The 26,016-nt window shown below is 37.5% G+C and overlaps 1 protein-coding gene across 1 annotated transcript in view; it reads left to right on the forward strand.

The window, feature by feature from the left end:
* The window catches only part of DLAT (dihydrolipoamide S-acetyltransferase), a 41,202-nt gene extending 16,801 nt beyond the window's left edge, over positions 1-24,401 (forward strand). Inside the window, exons 11-14 of the mRNA XM_001501821.7 lie at positions 17,281-17,396; positions 21,087-21,249; positions 21,801-21,937; positions 22,525-24,401. Of these exons, the coding sequence (XP_001501871.3) occupies positions 17,281-17,396; positions 21,087-21,249; positions 21,801-21,937; positions 22,525-22,654 (546 nt within the window). The 3' untranslated portion in view covers positions 22,655-24,401. The remainder of the gene's footprint in view (positions 1-17,280; positions 17,397-21,086; positions 21,250-21,800; positions 21,938-22,524) is intronic.
* Positions 24,402-26,016: the final 1,615 nt, after the last annotated feature.

Raw genomic sequence — 26,016 nt, forward strand, 5'->3', positions numbered from 1 at the left:
TTAAGAAAGACTAATCTAATAGATATTTACTGGCACACTTTAATGGCAGAGACTAGTTTTGCTTGTCATGTAATCATGCAATGAGGGTGATAGGGGTCTGGATTTGAGGGTTGCATTAAGAATGGAGTAGGAAAGAGGGATATGAAAGGTATTTTCAAGAAAGTGAAAAGTAGAAGCCAAACTCCTTAGAGTGGCATACAGGGCCTTACACAGGTTGTCTATAACCTCTCTGACCTCCTCTCCTACTGCTTTCCTGCCAGCTCACTCTGCTGCAGACACAATGGTTGCTTTGCTATACTTCAACACTCACCTGTATACTCCTGCTTTAGGAGTATGTTCCCTCTGCATGGACTATTTTTCCTCTAGTATCTATCCGGCTTCCTCCTTCACCTCCTTAAGGTTTTGACTCAATATCACCTTCTCTGGTCTTCCCTGGTCACCTTATGCTAAAATTAAGGAAAGAGGAGTGGAGTGAGTGGTGGGGTCTCTGTTTAGTTCTTTTTCCCTACTTTATTTTTCTGCTCAACACTTAACACTATTTGCCATACTATATGTTTTAGTTATTTATTATCTATCCATCCCCTTTAGAATATAGGCTCCCTGAGAAGAATTTTTACCCATTTTTTTCACTGTTTTATATCTAGAGCTTTAGAGTTATATGCCCAGCACAGAGTAGACTCTCAAATATTAATGAATGAATGAAGCATCAGTAGAACTTTGCAACTGACTACAGGGTTAAAGATCATGGCATACTTTTATTGTCAAAATATTAAAGCTATTTTATAATAAATTTGTTTGGAAATTAGGCATGGAAGTTTTATGTGCAATGTATTATTTTATTCATTTATTTAAAACAGTTTATTCTTATATAATTCACATACTGTACCATTTACCCATTTAAAGTTTATAATTCAGTGGTTTTTAGTATATTCTGAGTTGTGTGACCATCACCACAATAAATTTTAAAACATTTTCATCACCGTAAAATGAAACCATGCACCCCTTAGCCATAACCCCTACCCCAATCCTCTCATCCTTCCCAGCCCTAGCCAACCACTAATCTACTTTCTGTCTTATAGGTTTGCCTTTTCTAGATATTTCCTATGGGGATAGAGATTTCATTGAATCTGTAGATCCATGTGGGGAGTATTGCCATTTTAACAAAATTAAGTGTTCCCACTCCATGAACATGGGATATCTTTCCATTTATTTAGGTCTTCTTTAATTTCTTTCAACAATTTTTATAGAGTATAAGTTTTTGCTCTTTTAAATTTATTCCTAGGTATTTTATTCTTTTTGATACTATTGTAAATTTCGTTTTCAGATTGTTCATTGCCATTGTGTAGAAACAGTTTATTTTTGTATTTTGATTTTATATCCTGCAACCTTGTTTTTTGTGTGTTCCTTAGAATTTTCTATATACAAAATCATGTCATCTTCAAATAGAGGAAGTTTTGCTTTTTCCTTTCCAGTCTGGATGCCTTTTATTTCCTTTTCTTTCCTAACTTGTCTGGCTAACACATCTATGACAATGTTGAATTGAATTGGCAAGAGTGGACATCTTTGTCTTGATCTTAGGGGGAAATAGGTCTTTCATCACTGAAGTATGATGATGATTTGGAGTTTTTATATGTCTATTTTATCAGCAGGGTGAGGAAGTTCCCTTCTATTCATAGTTTGTTGAGTATTTTTATCAAAAGGGGTGTTGAATTTTGTCAAATATCCTTTTTCTGTGTCTATTGAGATGGTCATGTGGTTTTTGTCCTATATTCCATTAGGATATTATTACATTAATTGCTTTTTAGATGTTTACCATTCTTAGGACAAATCCCATTTGGTCATGATGAATAATCCTTTTCATATATTGCTAGATTTGGTTTTCTAGAATATTTTTGAGGATTTTGCGTCTATATCTGTAAGAAATATTAACCTGTAGTTTTCAAAAAAAATTTTTTTAATTGATTTTTTTATTGCAGTCTTACTGGCTTATAACATTGTGTAAATTTCAGATGTACATTATTATATTTCAGTTTCTGTATAGACCACGTGTTCACCACCAATAGTCTAGTTTTTGTCCATCATCATACATATATGCCCCTTTATCCCTTTCACCCTCTCCCCACCTCCTTCTCCTCTGATAACCATTACTCTGTTCTCCTTATCTGTGGGTTTATCTTCCACATATGAGTGAAATCATAGAGTATTTGTCTTTCTCTGGCTTATTTCACTTAGCATAATACCCTCAAGGTCCACCCATGTTGTCGCAAATGACGTGATTTTGTCTTTTTTTATGGCTGAGTAGTAGACCATTGTGTATATGTACACAGCATCTTTTTTATCCATTCATCCGTTGATGGGCACTTGGGTTGCTTCCACTTACTGGGTATTATAAACAATGCTGTGATGAACATGGGGATGCGTAAATCTCTTTGATTTGCTGATTTCAAGTTCTTTGGATAGATACCCAGTAGTGGGATAGCTGGGTCATGTGGTATTTCTATTTTTAATTTTTTGAGAAATCTCCATACTCTTTTCCATAGTGGCCACACCAGTTTGCATTCCCACCAGCAGTATATGAGGGTTCCCTTTTCTTCACATCCTCCCCAACACTTGTTATTTCTTGTTTTGTTAAATATAGCCATCTGACGGGTATGAGGTGATATCTCATTGTAGTTTTGATTTGCATGTCCCTAATAATTAGTGATGTTGATCATCTTTTTTTTTTTTGAGAAAGATTAGCCCTGAGTTAACTGTTGCCAATCCTCCTCTTTTTTTTTTATTGAGTTATTGATAGGTTACAATCTTGTGAAATTTCAGTTGTACATTAATGTTTGTCAGTCATGTTGTAGGTGCACCACTTCACCCTTTGTGCCCACCCCCCACCCCACCTTTCCCCTGGTATCCACTAAACTGTTCTTAGTCCATAATTTTAAATTCCTCATATGAGTGGAGTCATACACAGATTATCCTTCTCTCGCTGGCTTATTTCACTTAACATAATTCTCTCAAGGTCCATCCATGTTACTGCAAATAGAATGGTTTTGTTCTGTTTTGCAGCTGAGTAGTATTCCATTGTATATATGTACCACATCTTCTTTATCCATTCGTCTGTTGCTGGACACTTAGGTTGCTTCCACGTCTTGGCTATTGTAAACAGTGCTGCAATAAACATTGGGGTGCACAGGACTTTTGGGATTGCTGACTTCAAGCTCTTTGGCTAAATACCCAGTAGTGGGATGGCTGGATCATAGGGTAGTTCTATTTTTAATTTTTTGAGGAATCTCCATGCTGTTTTCCATAGTGGCTGCACCAGTTTGCATTCCCACCAGCAGTGTATGAGGGTTCCTTTTTCTCCACAATCTCTCCAACATTTGTTGCTATTAGTTTTAGATATTTTTGTCATTCTAACGGGTGTAAGGTGATATCTCAGTGTAGTTTTGATTTGCATTTCCCTGATGATCAGTGATGATGAGCATCTTTTCATGTGTCTATTGGCCATCAGTATATCTTCCTTGGAGAAATGTCTGTTCATGTCTCCAGCCCATTTTTTGATTGGGTTGTTTGATGTTTTGTTGTTGAGTTGCGAGAGTTCTTTATATATTATGGATATTAAGCCTTTGTCAGATATATGACTTGCAAATATTTTTTCCCAGTTAGTGGGTTGTTTTTTTGTTTCAGTCCTGTTTTAATTTGCCTTGAAGAAGCTCTTTAATCTGATGAAGTCCCATTTGTTTATTCTTTCTATTGTTTCCCTTCTCTGAGAAGGCATGGTGTCCAAAAAGATCCGTTTAATACTGATGTCAAAGAATGTACGGCCTACGTTTTCTTCCGGAAGCCTTATGGTTTCAGGTCTCACCTTTAGGTCTTTAATCCATTTTGAGTTTATTTTGGTGAATAGTGAAAAAGAATGGTCAATTTTCATTCTTTTACATGTGGCTTTCCAGTTTTCCCAGCACCATTTGTTGGAAAGACTTTCTTTTCTCCATTGTATGCCCTCAGCTCCTTTGTCAAAGATAAGCTGTCCATAGATGTGTGGTTTTATTTCTGGGCTTTCAATTTTGTTCCATTGATCTGTGCACCTGTTTTTGTACCAGTACCATGCTGTTTTGATTACTGTAGCTTTGTAGTATGTTTTCCCGGTTTGTTCTTTTTTCTCAGGATTGCTTTAGAAATTCGGGGTCTTTTGTTGCCCCATATGAATTTTAGGATTCTTTGTTCTAATTCTGTAAAGAATGTCCTTGGGATTCTGATTGGGATGGCGTTGAATCTGTAGATTGCTTTAGGTAGAACGGACATTTTAACTATGTTTATTCTTCCAATCCATGTACATGGAATGTCTTTCCATCTCCTTATGTCATCATCCAATTCTCTCAGAAAGGCCTTGTAATTTTCATTATATAGGTCCTTCACTTCCTTAGTTAAATTTACCCCAAGGTATTTTATTCTTTTTGTTGCGATTGTGAATGGTATTGTATTCTTGAGTTCTTTTTCTGTTGATTCATTACTTGAGTATAGAAATGCTACTGATTTATGCAAATTGATTTTATACCCTGCAACTTTGCTGTAGTTGTTGATTACTTCTAACAGTTTTCCAATGGTTTCTTTGGGATTTTCTATATATAAGATCATGTCGTCTGCAAACAGCGAGAGTTTCACTTCTTCCCTCCCTATTTGGATTCCTTTTATTCCTTTTTCTTGCCTGATTGCTCTGGCCAGGACCTCCAGTACTATGTTAAATAAGAGTGGTGATAGAGGGCATCCTTGTCTCGTTCCTGTTTTCAGGGGGATGGCGTTCAGTTTTTGCCCATTGAGTATGATGTTGGCTATGGGTTTGTCGTATATGGCCTTTATTATGTTGAGGTAGTTTCCTTCTATGCCCATTTTGTTCAGAGTTTTTATCATAAATGGCTGTTGGATCTTGTCAAATGCCTTCTCTGCATCTATTGAGATGATCATGTGGTTTTTATTCCTCAGTTTGTTGATGTGGTGTATCACGTTGATTGATTTGCAGATGTTGAACCATCCCTGTGTCCCTGGTATGAATCCCACCTGATCCTGATGTATGATTCTTTTGATGAATTGCTGAATTCTGGTTGCCAAAATTTTGTTTAGAATTTTTGCATCTATGTTCATCAGCGATATTGGCCTGTAGTTCTCTTTTTTCGTGGTGTCCTGTATCAGGTTTTGGTATCAGCGTGATGTTGGCCTCATAGAATGTGTTAGGAAGTGTTCCATCTTCCCTAATATTTTGGAATAGCTTGAAAAGGATAGGTATTAAATCCTCTCTGAAAGTTTGGTAGAATTCCCCAGGAAAGCCATCTGGTCCTGGGATTTTATTCTTTGGGATGTTTTTGATTGCTGTTTCAATCTCTTTCCTTGTGATTGGTCTGTTCAAATTGTCTGCCTCTTCTTGAGTGAGCTTTGGGAGATTGTAGGAGTCCAAGAATTTATACATTTCCTCTAGGTTATCCATTCTGTTGGTATATAGTTTTTTGTAGTATTCTCTTATAATCTGTTGTATTTCTGCAGAGTGTGTTGTTATTTCTCCTCACTCATTTCTGATTTTGTTTATTTGAGCTTTCTCCCTTTTTGCTTTGTAAGTCTGGCTAGTGGTTTGTCAATTTTATTTATCTTCTAAAAAAACCAGCTCTTTGTCTCATTGATCCTTTCTACTGCCTTTTTCATTTCAATAGTATTTATTTCTGCTCTGATTTTTATTATTTCTCTCCTTCTGCTGACTTTGGGCTTCATTTGTTCTTTTTTCTCTAGTTCAGTTAGATGTGCTTTAAGGTTGCTTATTTTGGATTTTTCTTGTTTGTTAAGATGTGCCTGTATTGCGATGAATTTTCCTCTTAATACAGCTTTTGCTGTATCCCATATGAGTTGGTATGGCATGCTATCATTTTCATTTGTTTCCAGGTATTTTTTTATTTCTTCTTTAATTTCTTCAGTGATCTGTTGCTTGTTCAGTAGTGTGTTGTTTAGTCTCCACATCTTTGTGCCTTTCTCAGCTTTTTTCTTGTAATTAATTTCTAGCCTTATAGCACTATGATCTGAGAAGATGCTTGTTATTATTTCCATTTATTTTAAATTTGTAGAGGCTTGCCTTGTTTCCCAACTTATGGTCTATCCTAGAGAATGTTCCATGTGCACTTGAGAAGAATGTGTATTCAGCTCTTTCAGGGTGGAGTGATCTATATATGTCTGTTAAGTCCAATTGTTTTAGTTTTTCATTTGGCTCCACTATTTCCTTGTTGATTTTCTGTCTGGATGATCTGTCCATTGATGTGAGTGGGGTGTTGAGGTCTCCTACTATTATTGTGTTGTTGTTAACATCTTCCTTTAGGTCTGTTAATAGTTGCTTTATGAATCTTGGTGCTCCTGTGTTGGGTGCATAGATATTTATAAGCATTATTTCTTCTTGATGAAGTGTCCCTTTGATCATTATATATTGTCCCTCTGTGTCTCTCTTTACCTGTCTTATTTTGAAATCCACTTGGTCTGATATGAGAATTGCAACACCTACCTTTTTTTCTTTGCTATTTGCTTGAAGTATTGTCCTCCACCCCTTCACCCTGAGTCTGTGTTTGTCCTTGGGGCTGAGGTCTGTTTCCTGGAGGCAACAAATTGTTGGATCGTGTTCTTTAATCCGTTTTGCCACTCTGTGTCTTTTTATTGGAGAGTTCAATCCGTTCACATTGAGAGTGATTATTGATGCATGTGGACTTAATGCTGTTAATCTGTCACTCATTATCTTGTTTGCCTGTGTTTCTTTTCCTGTTTGCTTTAGACTACCCATTTAATACTGCAATTTCTTATGCTGGGTTTCTTAGATTTTTCCTTATTTATGATTTGTGACTCTGTTCTGTACTTTATTTTAGTGTCTATCTTGAAGTTTGTATTTAGAATCTCCTGTATAATATAGTCTATTCTCTGGTGGTCTCTTACCTACTTGACCAATACTGATTTAGACCCTTTGCTCTTCCCCTCCTAAATAATTATTTTCATTTTTTATTCCAACTTGTCTTATTAATTTGTAGTAGAGTGCTAAGATCATCCTTGTTTTGGTAGTTTCCTTACCTTTACTCTAATGCTATAATTGAATATTTGCTATCCTGTTCTGGTTCTATCCATCGGTCTCCCTAGTCTGTGGATTGTGTCCCCTTTCTCCCTTTTTCTTTTTTCAGGTATGAGAGCCTTCTTGAGGATTTCTTGTAATGGAGGGCTTTTAGTTACAAATTCCCTTAACTTTTGTTTGTCTGGAAAAGATTTAATTTCTCCCTCATATCTGAAGGAAATTCTTGCTGGATAGAGTATTCTTGGCTGAAGATTTTTATCCTTTAAAGCTTTGAATATATCACTCCATTCTCTCCTAGCTTGTAGGGTTTCTGTAGAGAAATCCGCTGACAGTCTGATAGGGGCTCCTTTATAGGTTATTCTCTTTTTGTTTCCTTACTTCCCTGATATTCTCTTCTTATCTTTCCTATCTGCCAACTTTACTACTATGTGCCTTGCAGTAGGTCTTTTTACATTGACAAATCTAGGAGATCTAAAACCCTCCTCTACACACATTTCTCCGTCGATCCCTAGATTTGGGAAGTTCTCTTCAATAATTTCGTTAGGCACACTTTCTGCTCCATTTTCCTTTTCCACATTCTCGGGAATTCCTATGATCCTTATGTTCTTACTCTTCATTGAATCCATTATCTCTCAGAGATTTTCCTCATTTTTTTTAATTCGTAGTTCTCTTTCTTCCTCTTCCTCTGTCTGGCGCCATTCAGCCTGTCTATCTTTGATTATGCTAATTTTCTCCTCTATGTTGTCTACACGGGCATTCAGGGAATCTGTATTCTGTTTTATCTGGTCCATTGTGTTTTTCATCTCAAGTAATTCTGTTTGATTCTTCTTTATGATTTCAATCTCTTTTGTGAAGTAACTCCAGAACTCGGCTTGTTTCTCTTTCTCTCTACTTCATTGAGTTTTTTGATTATAGCTGCTCTGAATTCATTATCACTTAGTTTACCTAATTCCAAGTCCTCAGGACTTAATTCTCTGTTTTTATTGTTTTCCTTCTGGTCTGGGGCTTTTATCAATTGCTGGATGGTAGAGGAGCGGTTTTTTCCCATGGTGGTAGAATTCAGTTGCAGTTACAGCCTGTCGCCACTAGATGGGGGTCAAGAGCCGCGTGTTATGAGCTCTCTGCCTTGGGGCAAGACGGCTGCGCCCACTGGCTTTGCCAGCAGGGGGGAGGGGCTGTTACTCACTCGCACTGGTCTGGGTTCAGATCAGTTCTGTTCTCTGGTCTCCCAAGGCCCTTGATTTATGGGGTCCCCGGGGACGGAAGCTTTCCCCCCGTCAGCGGGTCTCCACTGAATCAGCGGATGATCCCCCAGTCGCGCGGCCCCTCCCCCGCTCCTTCCCGACCCGTGCCACAGCGATTGCAGACTCTAGGGGAGGGAGCGATGTTCTCTCCTACCGTTCCAGCGCCTCCGAAGGTGCAAGCAAGGTTATGATCTCCGCCTTCTTGGTATTGTAGGTCTCTAACGAGCTGGCGTTATGTTTATCCTCTGAAATTCAGTTCTTCCAATCTTTTGTTCTATTTTGGAGGGGAGAGAATCCCGGGTCAGCTCACCCTGCCATTTTGCTCTGCCCCCTCTCCCCAATCCTCCTCTTTTTGCTGAGGAAGACTGGCTCTGAGCTAACATCCATGCCCATCTTCCACTACTTTATATGTGGGATGCTTGCCACAGCATGGCGTGCCAAGCGGTGCCATGTCTGCACCTGGGATCCAAACCAGCGAACCCCAGGCCGCCGAAGCGGAACCTGCACACTTAACTACTGTGCCACCGAGCCGGCCCCTGTTGATCATCTTTTCATTTGTCTATTGGCCATCTAGATATCTTCTTTGGAGAAATGTCTGTTCATATCCTCTGCCCATTTTTTGATCAGGTGGTTCATTTTTTTGTTGTTGAGTTGTATGAGTGCTTTTTGGAAATTAACCCTTTGTCAGCTATGTGATTTGCAAATATTTTCTCCCAGTTGGTGGGTTGTCTTTTTGTTTTGTTGATGGTTTCCTTTGCTGTGCAGAGGCTTTTTAATCCGATGGCCTATTTGTTTTTCTTTTGTTTCTCTTGCCTGAGTAGGCATGGTATTTAGAAAGATACTGCTAAGACTGATGTGTACCCCCTTTATTTTCTTCTAAGAGTTATATGGTTTCAGGTCTTACATTCAATTCTTTAATTCATTTTGAGTTCATTTTTGGGTATGGTGTAAGACAATGGTCTACTTCCATTCTTTTGCATGTGGCTGCCCAGTTTTCCCAACAGCACTTCTTGAAGAGACTTTCCTTTCTCCATTGTACATTATTGACTCTTTTGCCAAAGATTAGCTGTCCATAGATGTGTGGTTTCATTTTTGGGCTCTCAAATTCTTTTCCATTGATCTGTGTGTGTGTGTTTTTCTGCCAGTACCATGCTGTTTTGATTACCATTGCTATGTAGTATGATTTGAATTCAGGGAGTGTGATACCTCCAACTTTGTTCTTTTTTCTCAGGATTGTTTTCGCTATTCACAATCTTCTGTTGTTCCATATAAATTTTAGGATTCTTTATTCTCTTTCTGCGAAGAATGTCATTGGGATTCTGGTTGAGATTGCATTGAATCTGTAGGTTGCTTTAGGTGCTATGGATATTTTAACTATGTTTATTCTTCCAGTTTGTGAGCATGGAATATCTTGCCATTTCTTTATGTCTTCTTTGGTTTCTTTCAATAATGTCTTATAGTTTTCAGTGTTTAGGTGTTTTACCTCCTTGATTAAACTTATTCCTAGGTATTTTATTCTTTCTGTTGTGATTGTAAATGGGATTGTGTTCTTGACTTCTCTTTCTGCCAGTTCATTATCAATGTATAGAAATGCAACTGATTTTTTTTATTGAGTTCATAATAGTTTACAACATTGTGAGATTTCACTTGTATATTATTGTTTCTCCGTCACCATATAAGTGCTCCCCTTCACCCTTTCTGCCCAACCCCCCACGCTCCTTCCCCCTGGTAACCACTAAACTATTCTCTTTGTCCGTGTGTTTATCTTCCACATATGAGTGAAATCATACAGTGTTTGTCTTTCTCTAGCTTATTTCATTTAATATAATACCCTCCAGATCCATCCATGTTGTTGTGAATGGGATGGTTTTATCCTTTTTTATGGCTGAGTGGTATTCCATTGTATACATATACCACATCTTTATCCAGTTTGGTCGATGGGCACTTGGGTTGCTTCCAAATCTTGGCTATTGTGAATAATGCTGCAATGAACATAGGGGTGCCCAAGTCACTTTGAATTTTTGATTTCAAGTTCTTTGGATAGATACCTAGTGGTGGGATACCTGAGTCTTATGGTATTTCTATTTTTAGTTTTTTGAGAAATCTCCATACTATTTTCCATAGTGGCTGCACCAGTTTGTATTCCCACCAGAAGCATATGAGGGTTCCCTTTTCTCCACAACCTCTTCATTTGTTATTTTTTGTCTTAGTGATTATAGCCATTTTAATGGGTATGAGGTGATATCTTATTGTAGTTTTGATTTGCATTTCCCTGATGATTAGTGATGTTGAACAACTTTTCATGTGCCTATTGGCCATCTATATATCTTCTTTAGAGAAATGTCTGTTCGTATCCTCTGCCCATGTTTTGATTGGGTTGTTTGTTTTTTTGTTGTTCAGTTGTGTGAATTCTTTATATATTATGGAGATTAACCCCTTGTCAGATAAATGGTTTGCAAATATTTTCTCCCACTTGGTGGTTGTCTTTGTTTTGATCCTGTTTCCTTTGCCTTGCAGAAGCTCTTCAGTCTGATGAAATCCCACTTGTTTATTTTTTCTTTTGTTTCCCTTGTCTGAGAAGACATGGTATTCAAAAAGACCCTTTTAAGATCAAAGTCAGAGAGTGTACTACCTGTATTTTCTTCCAGAAGTTTTATGGTTTCAGGTCTTACCTTCAAGTCTTTGATCCATTTTGAGTTTATCTTTGTGTATGGCATAGGATAATGGTCTACTTTTTGTGTGTGGCTGTCCAGTTTTCCCGACACCATTTATTGAAGAGATTATCTTTTCTCCATTGTATGTTCTTAGCACCTTTGTCAAAAGATTAGCTGTCCATAGATGTGTGGTTTTATTTCTGGGCTTTCAGTTCTGTTCCATTGATGTGTGTGCCTGTTTGTGTACCAGCACCATGCTGTTTTGATTCCTATAGCTTTGTAGTACATTTTGAAGTCAGGGATTGTGATGCCTCCAGCTTTGTTCTTTTTTCTCAGGATTGCTTTAGCTGTTCAGGGTCTTTCATTACCCCATATGAATTTTAGGATTCTTTGTTCTAGTTCCATGAAGAATGTCATTGGGATTCTGATCGGGATTGCATTGAATCTGTAGATTGCTATAGGTAGTATGGACATTTTAACTATGTTTATTCTTCCGATCCATGTTCATGGAATATCTTTCCGTTTCTTCATGTCCTCATCAATTTCTTTCAGTGATGTCCTATAGTTTTCATTGTGTAGGTCTTTCACCTCCTTTTTTTTTTTTTTTTTTTAAGATTGGCACCTGAGCTAACAACTGTTTCCAATCTTTTTTTTTTTTTTAATTCTTCTCCCCAAAGACCCCCAGTACATAGGTGTAGATTCTGGGGAAATCCTGGGCTGCTGAAGTGGAGCATGCAAACTTAACCACTTGGCCACATGCTGGTCCCTCTTTCATCTCCTTGGTTAAATGTATTCCTAGATATTTTATTCTTTTTGTTGAGGTTGTAAGTGGGATTGTATTCTTGAGTTCTCTTTCTGTTAGTTTGTTATTAGAGTATAGAAATGCAACTGATTTTTGTAAGTTGATTTTGTACCCTGCAACTTTGCTGTAGTTGTTGATTATTTCTAATAGTTTTCCAGTGGATTCTTCAGGGTTTTCTATTTATACAATCATGTTGCCTGGGGCTGGCCCCGTGCCCAAGTGGTTAAGTTTGCACGCTCTGCTGCAGGCAGCCCAGTGTTTGGTCGGTTTGAATCCTGAGTGCAGACATGGCACTGCTCGTCAAGCTACGCTGAGGCAGCATCCCACATACCACAGCTAGAGGGACCCACAACTAAGAATATACAACTGTGTACTGGGGGACTTTGGGGATAAAAAGGAAAAAAATAAAAATCTTTATTAAAAAAAAGTCATGTTGCCTGCAAGCAGCCAGAGTTTTACTTCTTCGTTTCCTATTTGGATTCCTTTTATTCCTTTTTCTTGCTTAATTGCTCTGGCCAAAACCTCCTGTACAGTGTTGAATAAGAGTGGTGGTAGTGGGCATCCTTGTCCTGTTCCTGTTCTTGGAGGGATGGCGTTCAGTTTTTCCCCATTAAGTATGATGTTGGCTGTGGGTTTGTCATATATGACATTTATTATGTTGAGGTACTTGCATTCTATCCCCATTTTGTTAAGAGTTTTTATCATAAATGGATGTTGGATCTTGTCAGATGTTTTCTCTGTATCTATTGAGATGATCTTGTGGTTTTTATCCCTAATTTTGTTAATGTGGTGTATCACATTGATTTGCGGATGTTGAACCATCCCTATGTCCCTGGTATATATCCCACTTGATCACGGTCTATGATCATTTTGATGTATTGCTGTATCTGGTTTGCCAATATTTTGTTGAGGATTTTTGCATCTATGTTCATCAGCCATATTGGCCTGTAGTTTTCCTTTCTTATGTTGTCCTTGTCAGGCTTTGGTATCAAGGTGATGTTGGTCTCATAGAATGTGTTAGGAAGTGTTGTGTCTTACCTAATTTTTTGGAATAGTTTGAGAAGGATAGGTATTAAAATCATCTTTGACTGTTTAGTAGAGTTCTCCAGGGAAGCTCTCTGGTCCTGGACTTTTATTTTTTAGGATGTTTTTGGTTACAGTTTCAGTCTCTTTACTTGTGATTTGTTTATTCAGATTATCTATTTCTTATTGGTTCAGCTTTGGGAGGTTGTAAGAGTCTAAGAATTTATCCATTTCTTCTAGATTGTCCATTTTGTTGACATATAGCTTTTCATAGTATCCTCTTATAATCTTTTGTATTTCTTTGGTATCCATTGTAATTTCTCTTCTTTCATTTCTAATTTTATTTATTTGAGCTTTCTCTCTTACCTTGTGCCTTTTAGTCTGGCTAAGGGTTTGTCAATTTTGTTTATCTTCTCAAAGAACCAGCTCTTTGTTTCATTGATCCTTTCTGCTGTCTTTTTTGTTTCAATTGCATTTATTTCTGTTCTGATTTTTATTATTTCTCTCCTGCTGACTTTGGGTTTTGTTTATTCTTCTTTTTCTAATTCTGTTAGGTGTACTGTGAGATTGCTTATTTGGGATTTTTCTTGTTTGTTAAGGTGAACCTGTATTGTGATGAATTTTCCTCTTAGGACTGCTTTTGCTGCATCCTATATGAGTTGGTATGGTATGTTTTTATTTTCATTTTTCTCCAAATATTTTTTGATTTCTCCTTTAATTTCTTCAATGGTCCATTGGTGTTCAGTAGCATGTTTTTTAGTCTCCACATTTTTGTCCCTTTCTCAGCTTTTTTCTTATAGTTAATTTGTAGTTTCATAGCGTTATAGTTGGAAAAGATGCTTGATGTGATTTCAGTCTTCTTAAATTTATTGAGGCTTGCTTTGTTTCCCAACATATCGTCTGTCCTTGAGAATGTTCCATGTGCACTTGAGAAGAATGTGTAATCTGCTGGTTTTGGATGGCGTGTTCTATATATATCTATATTAAGTTCCTTTGGCCTAGTTTTTCATTTAATTCCACTGTTTCCTTATTGACTTTCTATCTGGATGATCTATCCGTTGATGTGAGTGGAGTGTTGAGATCCCCTACCATTATTGTGTTGTTGTTAATGTCTCCTTTTGGATTTGTTAATAGTTGCTTGATGTACTTTGGTGCTCCTGTGTTGGGTTCATAGATATTTATAAGTGTTATATCTTCTTGGTGGAGTGTTCCTTTGATCATTATATACTGTCCCTGTTCATCTCTCTTCCTGTCTTATCTTGGTCTACTTTGTCTGCTAGAAGTATTGCACCACCTGCTTTCCTTTGTTTGCCATTAGCTTAGAGTATGTCTTCCATCCCTTCACTCTGAGCCTGTGTTTGTCATTGGAGCTGAGGTGTGTTTCCTGGAGGCAGCATGTTGTTGGGTCCTGTTCTTTAATCCATGTCGCCACTCTATGTCTTTGTATTGGAGAATTCAACCCATTTACATTTAGAGTGATTGTTGATATATCAGGGCTTCATGCTGCCATTTTATCACTTGTTTTCTGGTTCTCTTGCATTTCCTTTGTCACTCATCTTGTGTGTTTTGGACTACCAGTTCAGTTGGGTAGTTTTTTATGCTGGCTTTCTTAGTTTTCTCCTTATTTATTATTTGCCTCTCGTTCTGCTTTTTTGTTTAGTGGTTACCATGAGGTTTGTATACAAAATCTCCTAGATCAGATAGTCCATTTTCTGATGACCTCTTATCTCCTTAGACTAAGCTGACTCAATCACCTTCCTCTTCCCCTCCTAAGTTTTTTTTTTTTTTTTTTTTGAGGAAGATTAGCCCTGAGCTAACTGCTGCCAATCCTCCTCTTTTTGCTGAGGAAGACTGGCCCTAAGCTAACATCCATGCCCATCTTCCTCTACTTTATATGTGGGATGCCTACCACAGCATGGCTTGCCAAGCAGTGCCATGTCCGGACCCAGGATCCGAAACAGCAAACCCTAGGCCACCAAAGCAGAACGTGTGCACTTAAATGCTGTGCCACTGGGCTGACCCCAGCCTAAGTTGTTTTTGTCTCATCTTATTCCATCTTGTGTTGTGAGTTTGTGTTTAAAATTACAAGATTATCTTAGTTTTTGTTCTTTTCCTTCCCTTTACCTTTAATATTTTACTTGAGTGTTTGCTAACTTGTTCTGATGGATAGCTGCAATTTTCTGATCTTGTGTGCCTATTTATCTCCTTACTCAGGGCTCTGTAACCCCTTCTCTTCTTTTCAGGTATGAGGGCCTTCTTGAGGATTTCTTGTAGTGGGTTAGGGTCTTGTGGAAAGTTTTTATTTCTCCATCATATGTGAAGGATATTTTTGGTAGATAGAGTATTTTTGGCTGAAAGTTTCTATCTTTCAAAGATTTGAGTATATCATTCCACTCTCTCCTAGCTTGTAATGTTTCTGCTGAGAAATCTGCTGAAAGCCTGATAGGATTTCCTTTGTCCTTTGTGCATCATTTTCTTCTGCCTTGCTGCTCTTAGTATTTTTTCTTTGTCATTGACTTTTGCCAGCTTTGCTAGTATTTCCCTTGCAGTAGGAGATCTGTTTGCCTCTTTCACGTGGATTTCCATCTCTTTCCCCTGGTTTGGGAAGTTCTCCACTATTATTTCTTTGAACAAGTTTTCTGCACCATTCTCCTCTTCTCCCTCTTGAATACCTATAATCCTTATGTTACATTTCCTAAGTGAGTCAGATATTTCTTGGAGACTTTCTTCATTTCTTTTTAGTCTTAGTTCTCTCCATCTGGAGCGTTTCTAGATTCTGTCCTCAATATTGCTGATTCGTTCCTCCATGATATCAGGTCTCTTGTTCAGGGAATCCATGTTCTGCTTTGTCTCATCCATTGTTTTTGTCATCTCCAATATTTCTAGTTTGTTGTTCTTTATAGTTTGAACTCTTTTGTGGAGTAGCTCCTGAATTTGTTGAACTATCTGCATTCTCTTTTAACTCATTGAGTTTTTTAATGATAGCTATTTTGAATTCTCTGTCATTTAGTTTATAGATTTTTGTGTCTTTAGGGTTGATTTCTGGGCAGTTATCATTTTCCTTCTGGTCTGGAGATTTAATATATCTTTTCATACTGCTAGATGGCATGGATATGTGCCTCCACATTGTGGTAGTATTTCATTGTCACTTCCGCCTTTTGCCACTGGGTTGGAGTCAAGAACTGCGTATTTGGAGCCTGCTGCAATCTGTAGGACAGCTCCCAGGTGCTGGGGCGCTTTCTTTCTTCTGTGCAGTCTTAGGGCTTCTTGCTCTGCCCTTGATATCTGCTCTCCTGGAGCACTGGCTTGATGAAGACACCCCTACAATAGCTAGTCACCTCTGTGTGGGGCTTTCCCCTGGGCTGAGAGGCACCTCAGAGATCTATGGTGTTCCTGCGGAGGGCCACCGCTCTCTCCCCCCTTTTCTTGTGGAGCCACGTGGAGTCACTGAGTTGCTTCCCTTCAAGCAGAAAGAGAAGCTTTCTCTTACCTTGTATCACTTCCTTGGGGGTGGTGCTCCAGCACCTCCACCTTCCAATGTGTGTGGCTGTGTGGGTCTCTCAGACACCTTTTGTGTTGTGTGGATGTCCTCTGTTGGAATATGAATGTCCTTTTCGTTGTATCTTAGAGGGGAGAGTTTATGGGGAGAGCTCACTCTGCCATGATGCTGACATCACTCCTTGAAATGCAACTGATTTTTGCATGTTGATTTGTAGGGGTTTTTTTCTTGTTTTCAATCGAGATATCTTGGTCTACTTTTGGTATCAGGCCAATACTGGCCTTATAGAATGAGTGAGAAAGTGTTCTGTCCTCCACTATTTTTTAGAAGAGTGTGTGAAGAATTGATTGTAATTCTTTAAATATTTCATAGAATTCACCAGGGAAGCCATTTGGGTCTAGGCTTTCAAATGTGGCTTTTCCAGTTTTTTAATTACCAATTCAGTGTCTTTACTAGTTATAAATCCATTCAGTGGTTCTGTTTATTTTTGATTCAATTTTGGTAGTTTCTATCTTTCTAGGAATTTGTCTATTTCACCCAGGTTATCTAATTTGTTAGTATATGTTTGTTCATAGTATTACCTGTAATCCTTTTTAATTCTGTAAGGTAGATAGTAATGTCCCCTACTTCGTTTCTGATTTTAGGAATTTGAATCTTCTTTTTCTTTGTCACTCTACCTAAATGTTTGGCATTTTGTTGTTCTTTTCAAAGAACCAACTTGGTTTTGTTGAGATAAATGAAAAGGACGGCATAACATACCATAACTTATGGGATGCAGCTAAAGCAGTGCTTAGCAGAAAGCTTAACAGCTGCAAAGGCCTAAATTTAAAAGGATGAAAGAACCAACTTTTGGTTTTATTTCATCCTTTCCACCTCAGAACATTTGTATGTGTGTGTCCTCCCCTAACCCCCTGAGATTATATAGTTTCAGTCTTTGGGAAGAGAATTTAAGAAACTACAATGGTTTCTTATCTTTGCAGATGTTAGAAGGAAGAAGCAAAATTTCCGTCAATGATTTCATCATAAAAGCTTCAGCTTTAGCATGTTTAAAAGTTCCTGAAGCAAATTCTTCTTGGCTGGACACAGTTATAAGACAGTAAGTATAACACTAGTAGGGAAGGTATATATTCATCAGCAGTTTTCTTGCATTATATATGACTAGGAGTATAGGAGGTAAGGAAAAATGGAATACAGAGTGGAACGTGAGTTCTGTAGGTAAAACAGTTTGAAAACAATATAAAACTATTTATGAGATAGTGCTAAATTTAGTTAGTAAAGACTACAAATTCTTTATATGAGTTTAGCAAAGGGAGATAACTGTACAGATATGTATAATTAAGTTGATGATGACTCTCACAAAGCTGGCTTGAAATGGGTTTTGTTCACCTTTTAGTTCTGCTGAACTTGAGGGGTGGGAGCAAAATTGAAAACAGAACCAAAATCCAGTATTTGTTAATATTATGGTGGCGTGTGACCGGCATGGTGCTCAGTGTCTTCCACATTTGTCTCATTTAATCCTATGACCACCTTATGAGTTAGGTGCTTTCACGTCCATTTTCTAGATGAAGAAACTGAGGCTCAGTGAGTTAAGTAACTTTCCCTGAGTTAATAGGTTAGTAAGTAGCAGGATTGTGATTGGAACCAGGATTCTGATTCCTAAGCCTAGGCTTTTTCTACTGTGTAGGCTCTTGTATTATTATTAACTTAGTTTTTATTAAAAGAATAGTATATACTTTAGAATATTGCTCCATGGTTTACAGTGACCAACTTGACCTGTAATCTGAGCTCTACTCCCAAGATGCAAACACAACTTTTAAACTATTATTTCTTCTGATATTTACCTTCATATTTCTAAATAACATTTTTCTGTTGCCTTGTATGAATTTTTCATGTTTTACTTCACCAACTGACTTATTGTTGAAGATTAAGATTTAGCTGTGTTGTGTTCTTCTTACATGTGTGTGTATGTGTGTGTGCGCACACACACACATACACACCATCATCCTACCAAGTTGATATAGCACAAATTTTGAATAAATCAGTATTCAGTGTTAATATTTTTATTCCAATGAAAATATTGTTGATGACTAAGATATGTAAATACCATGAATACTCACCTAACTGATATTAATGATTGCCTATGAGGGAGCTAGTTTTCTCTGTACTTATCATGAATTTTTCTGAAACTCCCCAAGAGAACTTTAAACCATTTTGCAGTCTTGTCACACATACCAGGTAATCTGCTGATTCTTTTTCCTTGGTGGCTCCAGGCACTCTTTGGCTTGTGACTGCATAGCTCCAACCTCTCCTTCCATCTTCACATGGCCTTCTTTGTGGCTGTGTCTTCTCTTCTATCTTTTATAAGGACTCTTGGCATTGGATTTATGGCCCACCCAGATAGTCCAGGATGATCTCATCTCAAGATCCTAATTATACCTGTGAAGACCATTTTACTAAATGAGGTCACATTGATAGATTCTGGGATTAAAACATAGACTTATCTTTTAGAGGGCTGTTGTGAACATTTGCATACAATTCTCTGTGTTGACATGTTGTCATTTCTCAGTCGGATTCCTTCGAGTGGAGTTGCTGGGTCATAGGGTAAATATATGTTTAACTTTTTAAGAATATCTGAAGAAACACTACTTAGATGAAAGGATCAAGGTTGCAAAGCAAGTTCTATGAATTAGTCATTAATTCTTACTAAATGCCCTTCATTCATTTGTTCATACAGCCATTCAACAAATATTTGTTGAACATGTACTGTTTGCTGGATTCGGTGGTGAACAAGATAGGAAACACCATCTGTACTCTCTTATGAGGAAGATCTTTAGATAATATTGTAATAACAAGATAATTTTACTAAGAAAGAAGTTATTTGCCATGTGGTACCTTAACCAGAGCACAGCTGTGGTAGCTGCTAAGGGTCACACACTTTTGCTAGAGCAGGTCCCTATGTTTGCAAGTGACAAAAGCCGGCTCCATCAGGCCAGCTTGGGCACATTGAGGGATTTGGTAGCTGTAATCTTCTAAAGCTTGTGCCTAGAATGAGCTGGAGTTCTTCCTTCTTGTGAAGTTTTAACTTTTTCTCGATTGCAGAACACTTTAGCAGGGGCCCTTAAGGAGGTGTGGATATAATTCAGGAGTTTGGCAACTTGGATGAGGAAAAAAATCATTCTTTTCCACTAACCTGCAACTGAAATCTAGCTTTTCCTCCTATTATAAATGTAGAGAATAAAAGAGGTATTAACAGGGGCTGGCCCCGTGGCCGAGTGGTTAAGTCTGTGTGCTCCGCTGCAGGCGGCCCAGTGTTTCATTGGTTCGAATCCTGGGCACGGACATGGCACTGCTCATCAAACCACGCTGAGGCAGCGTCCCACATGCTACAACTAGAAGGGACCACAACGAAGAATATACAACTATGTACTGGGGGGCTTTGGGGAGAAAAAGGAAAAAATAAAATCTTTAAAAAAAAAAAAAAGAGGTATTAACAGTACTTGTGCTGGTAACCAGTAACATTATTTTGATATCACATTGTGGTTGTTGCACATGTCTCAAAATATTGTTTTACTGGGGCCGGCCCCGTGGCCGAGTGGTTAAGTTCGTGCGCTCTGCTTTGGTGGCCCCAGGGTTTCGCTGGTTTGGATCCTGGGCACGGACATGACACCATTCATTAGGCCGTGCTGAGGTGGCGTCCCACATGCCACAACTAGAAGGACCCACAACTAAAATATACAACTATGTACTGGGGGAATTTGGGGAGAAAAAGCAGAAGAAAACAAAAAAGAAGATTGGCAGTAGTTGTTAGCTCAGGTGCCAATGTTTAAAAAAAATATATATTGTTTTACTTATCATCACTTCAAAATCATAGCTATTATTAGACCTGCTGCAAGATCTTGTTATTAATACAGAAGCACATATATCACACTTTTGTTTTTTGAATAGTTTGATATCTGACTTTCAGTGTAGTTTTTTGATTTTCTGGTAATTTGAGCATTTTATTTTCTGTGTTAAAAAAAATGTATTCTGAGAAGGAACTCCAGTGCAAAGGTGCCCTGGTGTAGAAAAAGATTAGGAATCCTACTTTTTTTTTTTTTAAGATTTTATTTTATTTTTTTTTCCTTTTTCTCCCCAAAGACCCCTGGTACATAGTTGTATATTTTTAGTTGTGGGTCCTTCTAGTTGTGGCATGTGGGACGCTGCCTCAGCATGGCCTGATGAGCGGGGTCATGTCTGTGCCCAGGATTGGAACCAGTGAAACCTTGGCCCGCCGCAGCAGAGTGCACGAACTTAACCACTCAGCCACCAGGCTGGCCGTAGGAATCCTACTTTTATATTCTGAGACATGACCACCCTACATCCTTAGCTCTCCTGTTTCTCCCAGAATGCAGTTCCTTCCCTTCACTCTTCCTTTCATCTGCTCAAGCTCTGCTTGCAGACTCAACTGCAGCCAAACACTTCATCTCACAATCCAAGGAGTTCTCTTTAATTCTCACTGAATGCTCTGAGCCTTTTGTCCCCACCTACACATGTGTTAGTCAAGGCAGAGGAGGCAGGGAATTAGAGAGTGCATGTGAAACCAACCTACTAACACATTTCTCATTCATTTAAAAAAGTGCAGACCAAGGAGAGGGCACAGCAAAATGTAAAAACAGGAAAGATATCTCTCTGGCTGAGCAGTACACAAACTGAAGTAAATATCAATATTCTTGCTTAACCTGACACATAAGCTCCTAATAAACATTGTTGATAATTATTGAGATCTCTTTTTTTTCTTTTTAAATAGAAATCATGTTGTTGATATCAGCGTTGCAGTCAGTACTCCTGCAGGACTCATCACACCTATTGTATTTAATGCACATATAAAAGGACTGGAAACCATTGCTAATGATGTTGTTTCCTTAGCAACCAAAGCACGAGAGGGTAAACTACAGCCACACGAATTCCAGGTAAGGTATTATTTATTAACCTTCTGAATGTTAAGAATTGTGTTGTTTTTAAGGTCACCATTATGCTTTTAATGGATTTACACCTTTTGATTCTACCTTGTATTCTCACTGACACAAGGACCTGAAAATAAAAATTGAGTAGCCTGTCAAAAGCTGAAAATAGGATGTTTTCCAACTAATGTGCCACACAATTGACTTTTATTCAAATTGTAAATGTTATATATTTTCAGTAAAGTGTATTCCATTCAGGCCTTTTTTTTTCTTTCAGTTTTACTAATGTATAATTAGCAAATAGGAATTGTGCATATTTAAGGTGTACAACTTGACATTTTGATATATGTATACATTGTGAAATGATCACAGTCAAGCTAATTAACGTATCCATCACTTCATATTCCATTTTCCTTTCCTTTCTTTCTCTCTGTCTTATGGCAGTTCAGAGGCCTTCTTAGAGTAAAAGATTATCTTAAAGTCTTTCACAAACAGTTGTCATTTTTTCTTATTTATGTTGACGAGCAATTAACGTGATCTGTTTTTAATCTCTTTTCAAGGGTGGCACTTTTACAATCTCCAATTTAGGAATGTTTGGAATTAAGAACTTCTCTGCTATTATTAACCCACCTCAAGCATGTATTCTGGCAGTTGGTGCTTCAGAGGATAGACTGCTTCCAGCTGATAATGAAAAAGGGTGAGTGCCAAAATGGAGAGGGAGTTGTAAGCTCATTTTCATTACATTACACCTGTTCTTGAGTCTCAGTTTTACAGTTATTGGCATGGCATATTGAAGCTTCAGGTAGAGTCAGACGTAAGTATAGAATGAAGTTTCTCAGGGCAGCATCTCTTATTTTACTAAATGTAGTTAATCCTATTTGAGATGGGAGACCTTATTTACTGTAAGTCAGGGGTCAGTATACTTTTTATTAAAGAGCCAGATAGTTAATATTTTAGGCTTTTCAGATCATGTGGTCTCTGTTGCAGTTATCTGCCATTATAGTATGAAAGCAAGCATAGGGAATACATAAATGAATCCTAATTAACCTGCATTTGGTGAGATTTGGCCTGTGGGCTGTAGTTTGCTGACCCACGCTCCAGATGGCTGTTTGGTCTATTTCTTCAAGCTATTAATATGAGCTAGAGGTATACAGGACATGAAGACTTGGTAGAGAATGGTGATACCTGGTTGGGATTAAGAGTAGGAGTTGGCAGTTGGGCTGGTTACTGGCAGATCTAGTGATTGCTTTCAGAATACCTAATAATGTTTTTATCTTTTTCTAGATTTGATGTGGCTAGCATGATGTCTGTTACACTCAGTTGTGATCATCGGGTTGTGGATGGAGCAGTTGGAGCCCAATGGCTTGCTGAGTTTAGAAAGTACCTTGAAAAACCTATCACTATGTTGTTATAATTAACCCAAGAATTTCTAGACTCTCCCAGGTCACACTGGTTCATTCTTATCAAGATATAAATATGTTATTAAACAGGTATTCTTTTTATTTTAAAGTTAACCAGTTATTTTTGAGTCTGTCTGGATAAGTTATTTGTAATGTGCATTACTGAATTTTTTTAAATGCCAATTACACTCAAATATTGTGCACATTTAATAAACACCAGATTTTAAGCTGTGTACTCCTAGTCAAGGGACATGTGGCCTAGCCCTTTGGTGATAAGTACTTCCACTGGGAAATATAGAAGTAGAATTGTGGTTCCCTATTGAGACAGGTTCGAAAAGTAACCTGGATGAAACCTTGAGGTTTTGAAATTTAATTGCCTCACATCTTTTGCTTAGATTTGAGGGAAAGAGAAGTCAGGAAAATTAGTTCTCTTGGAAAAGAGAATTCTCTTTGAATTGAAGCTTGATTTTGGAATTTAACCCTAATTTAAATTTTTCTGTTACATGATCTTGGTTTATCAGGGATAGGAAGGGTAGAGAACTTAAAGGAAAATAAGTGAAATTTTAAAAGTCACCATTTTCTTAGACCTCTTAAATCAACTGTTCTTTATTTTTCTATGAATCCTGAAATGGTTGTTTTCCCCTCTTGAGATGAAGATATAAATATAAACCAGCTACTTGGTATAAGTGAGAATTTGTATGGGTAGTTATGTAAACAATTTAAATGTATAATTCTGAGAGCAGAATTCCACAGTTATCTCCAAATAAAAGAATATGCTTATAGAATTTAACTGAGAGAAGTTGTGAAAGTAGAATTTTTCCTCCAAGATTAACTGGTGGTTACTTGCAAATGAACTTAATTACTAGAATTTATTACTCAAATAACTTTGGCAAACTGTGTCAAGTAACTATGGAATAAGTGTACATATGTAAAATATGATTTCTAGTGAGGTATGTGCCAAAGTCCATTTATCACCAAGTCCTGTCTGAAAAGAAGAGGGGGAGAGATACACTGGTGAACAGTTTGGAGTGCTAAAAGATCATGGCCAAAACAAAGTGGTCATGTCTACTTGGATAAAGGAAAAAATATTAAATGTGTACAAAAAAAGTGTTCTGTGTTTTTCCACCCCAGTGTTGTCTCATGTAAAATAAGAAAGTCCTAAAATCCTATTGCAGAGAAAAAATTATTTAGGTTGCATGCTTCCTTATCAGCCTAAATATTTTTTTCTATTTTGTTACAATTTGCCTTTCTTCTGTGGCGAGGAAGGAGGAGGTGATATTTAGGATAATAAAAATGAATTGGGAACATTATTACAATTCCAGACTTTCTATTGAATTGATATGTTTCAATAAATACTTGGAATTGTTTATGACTATTTAAAATAAATCTGACCAGTGCTTCCTTGTATATGTACTACGTGGACTATCCCCTGAAATTTAGGTCTTTCAGTGTTGAATCTTTTATTATTACATGGTGCACAAGTGACACTCCGTATATTCCGCAAACATCCTTGCTGTATTATTATGAAGACAATTCAATACATTAATCTGATTTTTCAGTATTTAGTAATTTTAGCTTGAATTGAAGATTATGCAGAAGGAACAAGCTTATCACAGGGGACCATCGTCAATATGAGCCACATCTGGTTCAAATACATGAAACTTCAAAAACAATTCATTCTTTGCTAATGCTTATGGCTCTGTTGTTCCCTTGATAGAAAAATAAAAACTCCTTCTAATAAAAATTGTTCTGAGTTAAAAATCTGAGCTATAATTTAAATCTGGATTCATTCTATTTCTCTTACCAGAACTGAAAGAAAAAAAGTTAGAAGTAGTGTTTTTTGGTTCAAATTAGATTGTTTAAAAATTAAACTATATAGGCTGGCCCTGTGGCCGAGTGGTTAAGTTCATGCGCTCCACTTCTGCGGCCCAGGGTTTCGCCGGTTTGGATCCTGGGTGCGGACATGGCTCTGCTCATCAAGCCATGCTGAGGTGCATCCCACATAGCACAGCCAGAGGCACTCATGGCGAGGATATACAACTATGTACTGGGGGGCTTTGGGGAGAAGAAGAAAAAAAAGAAAAAGAAGATTGGCAACAAAGGTTAGCTCAGGTGCCAATATTAAAAAAAAAAAATTTTAACTGTATATTTCTAATGTGTCTTGCCTAATTTTTGATCTTTTGGTAATTGTTTTTCCCATTAAATGATTAAGACCAGGGACAGCTATGTACATATAAGCTCTTGATACATTTTGGTTTTCTAGAATTGGTAAAATAAGGACTGAGTTTAGGAGGATAGTTTAAGCTCAAGGAGTTACTGAAGCACCTCATGTTGGGGTGTAGCTCTGTTAGATATTTAACTCCAGTCCTGAGTGAGTGAAGATATGATGTCCCAAGGCATGGTTACAAGAGGAGTTGACCAACGCGAGATGACAGGAATGTGTTGCAAGGAATACTCATTACCTAGTAATGCACAAGCCCTGGAATACATGGGAATATAATCACTGCCGATAATCCCTCTAAAACCAAGTTTGTAGAAAAATCTCCCTAAATCAAAGATAATTAATGTCCATCTCAAATAATTTCCAATTTTGAGGAAAAAACTTGATACAATTCAAATTTACTCCACAGTTCATTAGTTAATGCTCTTGGGCAAAGTTTTGCTTTTTGTAGGGAGGGTGAGATATGTTTTTATGAATATAAAATCCATTGAAACAATATGTGACATGTTTTGCAAAATCGGTTGTCAATTTAACATTTTAACTTTAAGCGTTGTTAGATCTTGATACACACTTTAGTAATGAGTGTACAGGCACATAGCTGCTGACACAAGTAACACCTAAGTGCTGTGACTGCACGAGTAGATGATTCAGTTAGTTCTGCGTGGGGAGGTATGGGAGTTTCTAGGAATGTGATTTGACAGCGATTTTGTAGAAGGAAAGAGGAAAGCATTCCAAGTTTTCTGAGGGATGAGAATATAATAGGTTTGTTAATTTTAGGACGTTATACACTTGTGGAAAACTTTGATGATGTACTATTCTATTGCTAGGAGAATTCAGATCCAGGCCAGGTTTAAGAAAATTATATTTGTTTTTAAATGTCATATATTAGTTATTTCTATTACACATACAACATTAGTTTCTAAAGTTAAAAAGCTTTAAAATTAAGAAGGACCTCATTTAAAGACCTTATGTTGAACTAGAAACCAATAATTACAAGGAAGCTGTTTTGTATCTAGAAAAGACAATTAAGGGATGTTTAAAGTTTGAAATGAACCTTGCTTACTTGTGATATAAATTGGAAAGTTGATAGCTTGGTATTGAACAACCGTTTGACAACTTAGATGTATAGGAGTTGAAAAGTACATTACTTCTGCA

Source organism: Equus caballus, chromosome 7, assembly GCF_041296265.1.
Source record: "Equus caballus isolate H_3958 breed thoroughbred chromosome 7, TB-T2T, whole genome shotgun sequence".
Taxonomy (NCBI): Eukaryota; Metazoa; Chordata; class Mammalia; order Perissodactyla; family Equidae; genus Equus; species Equus caballus.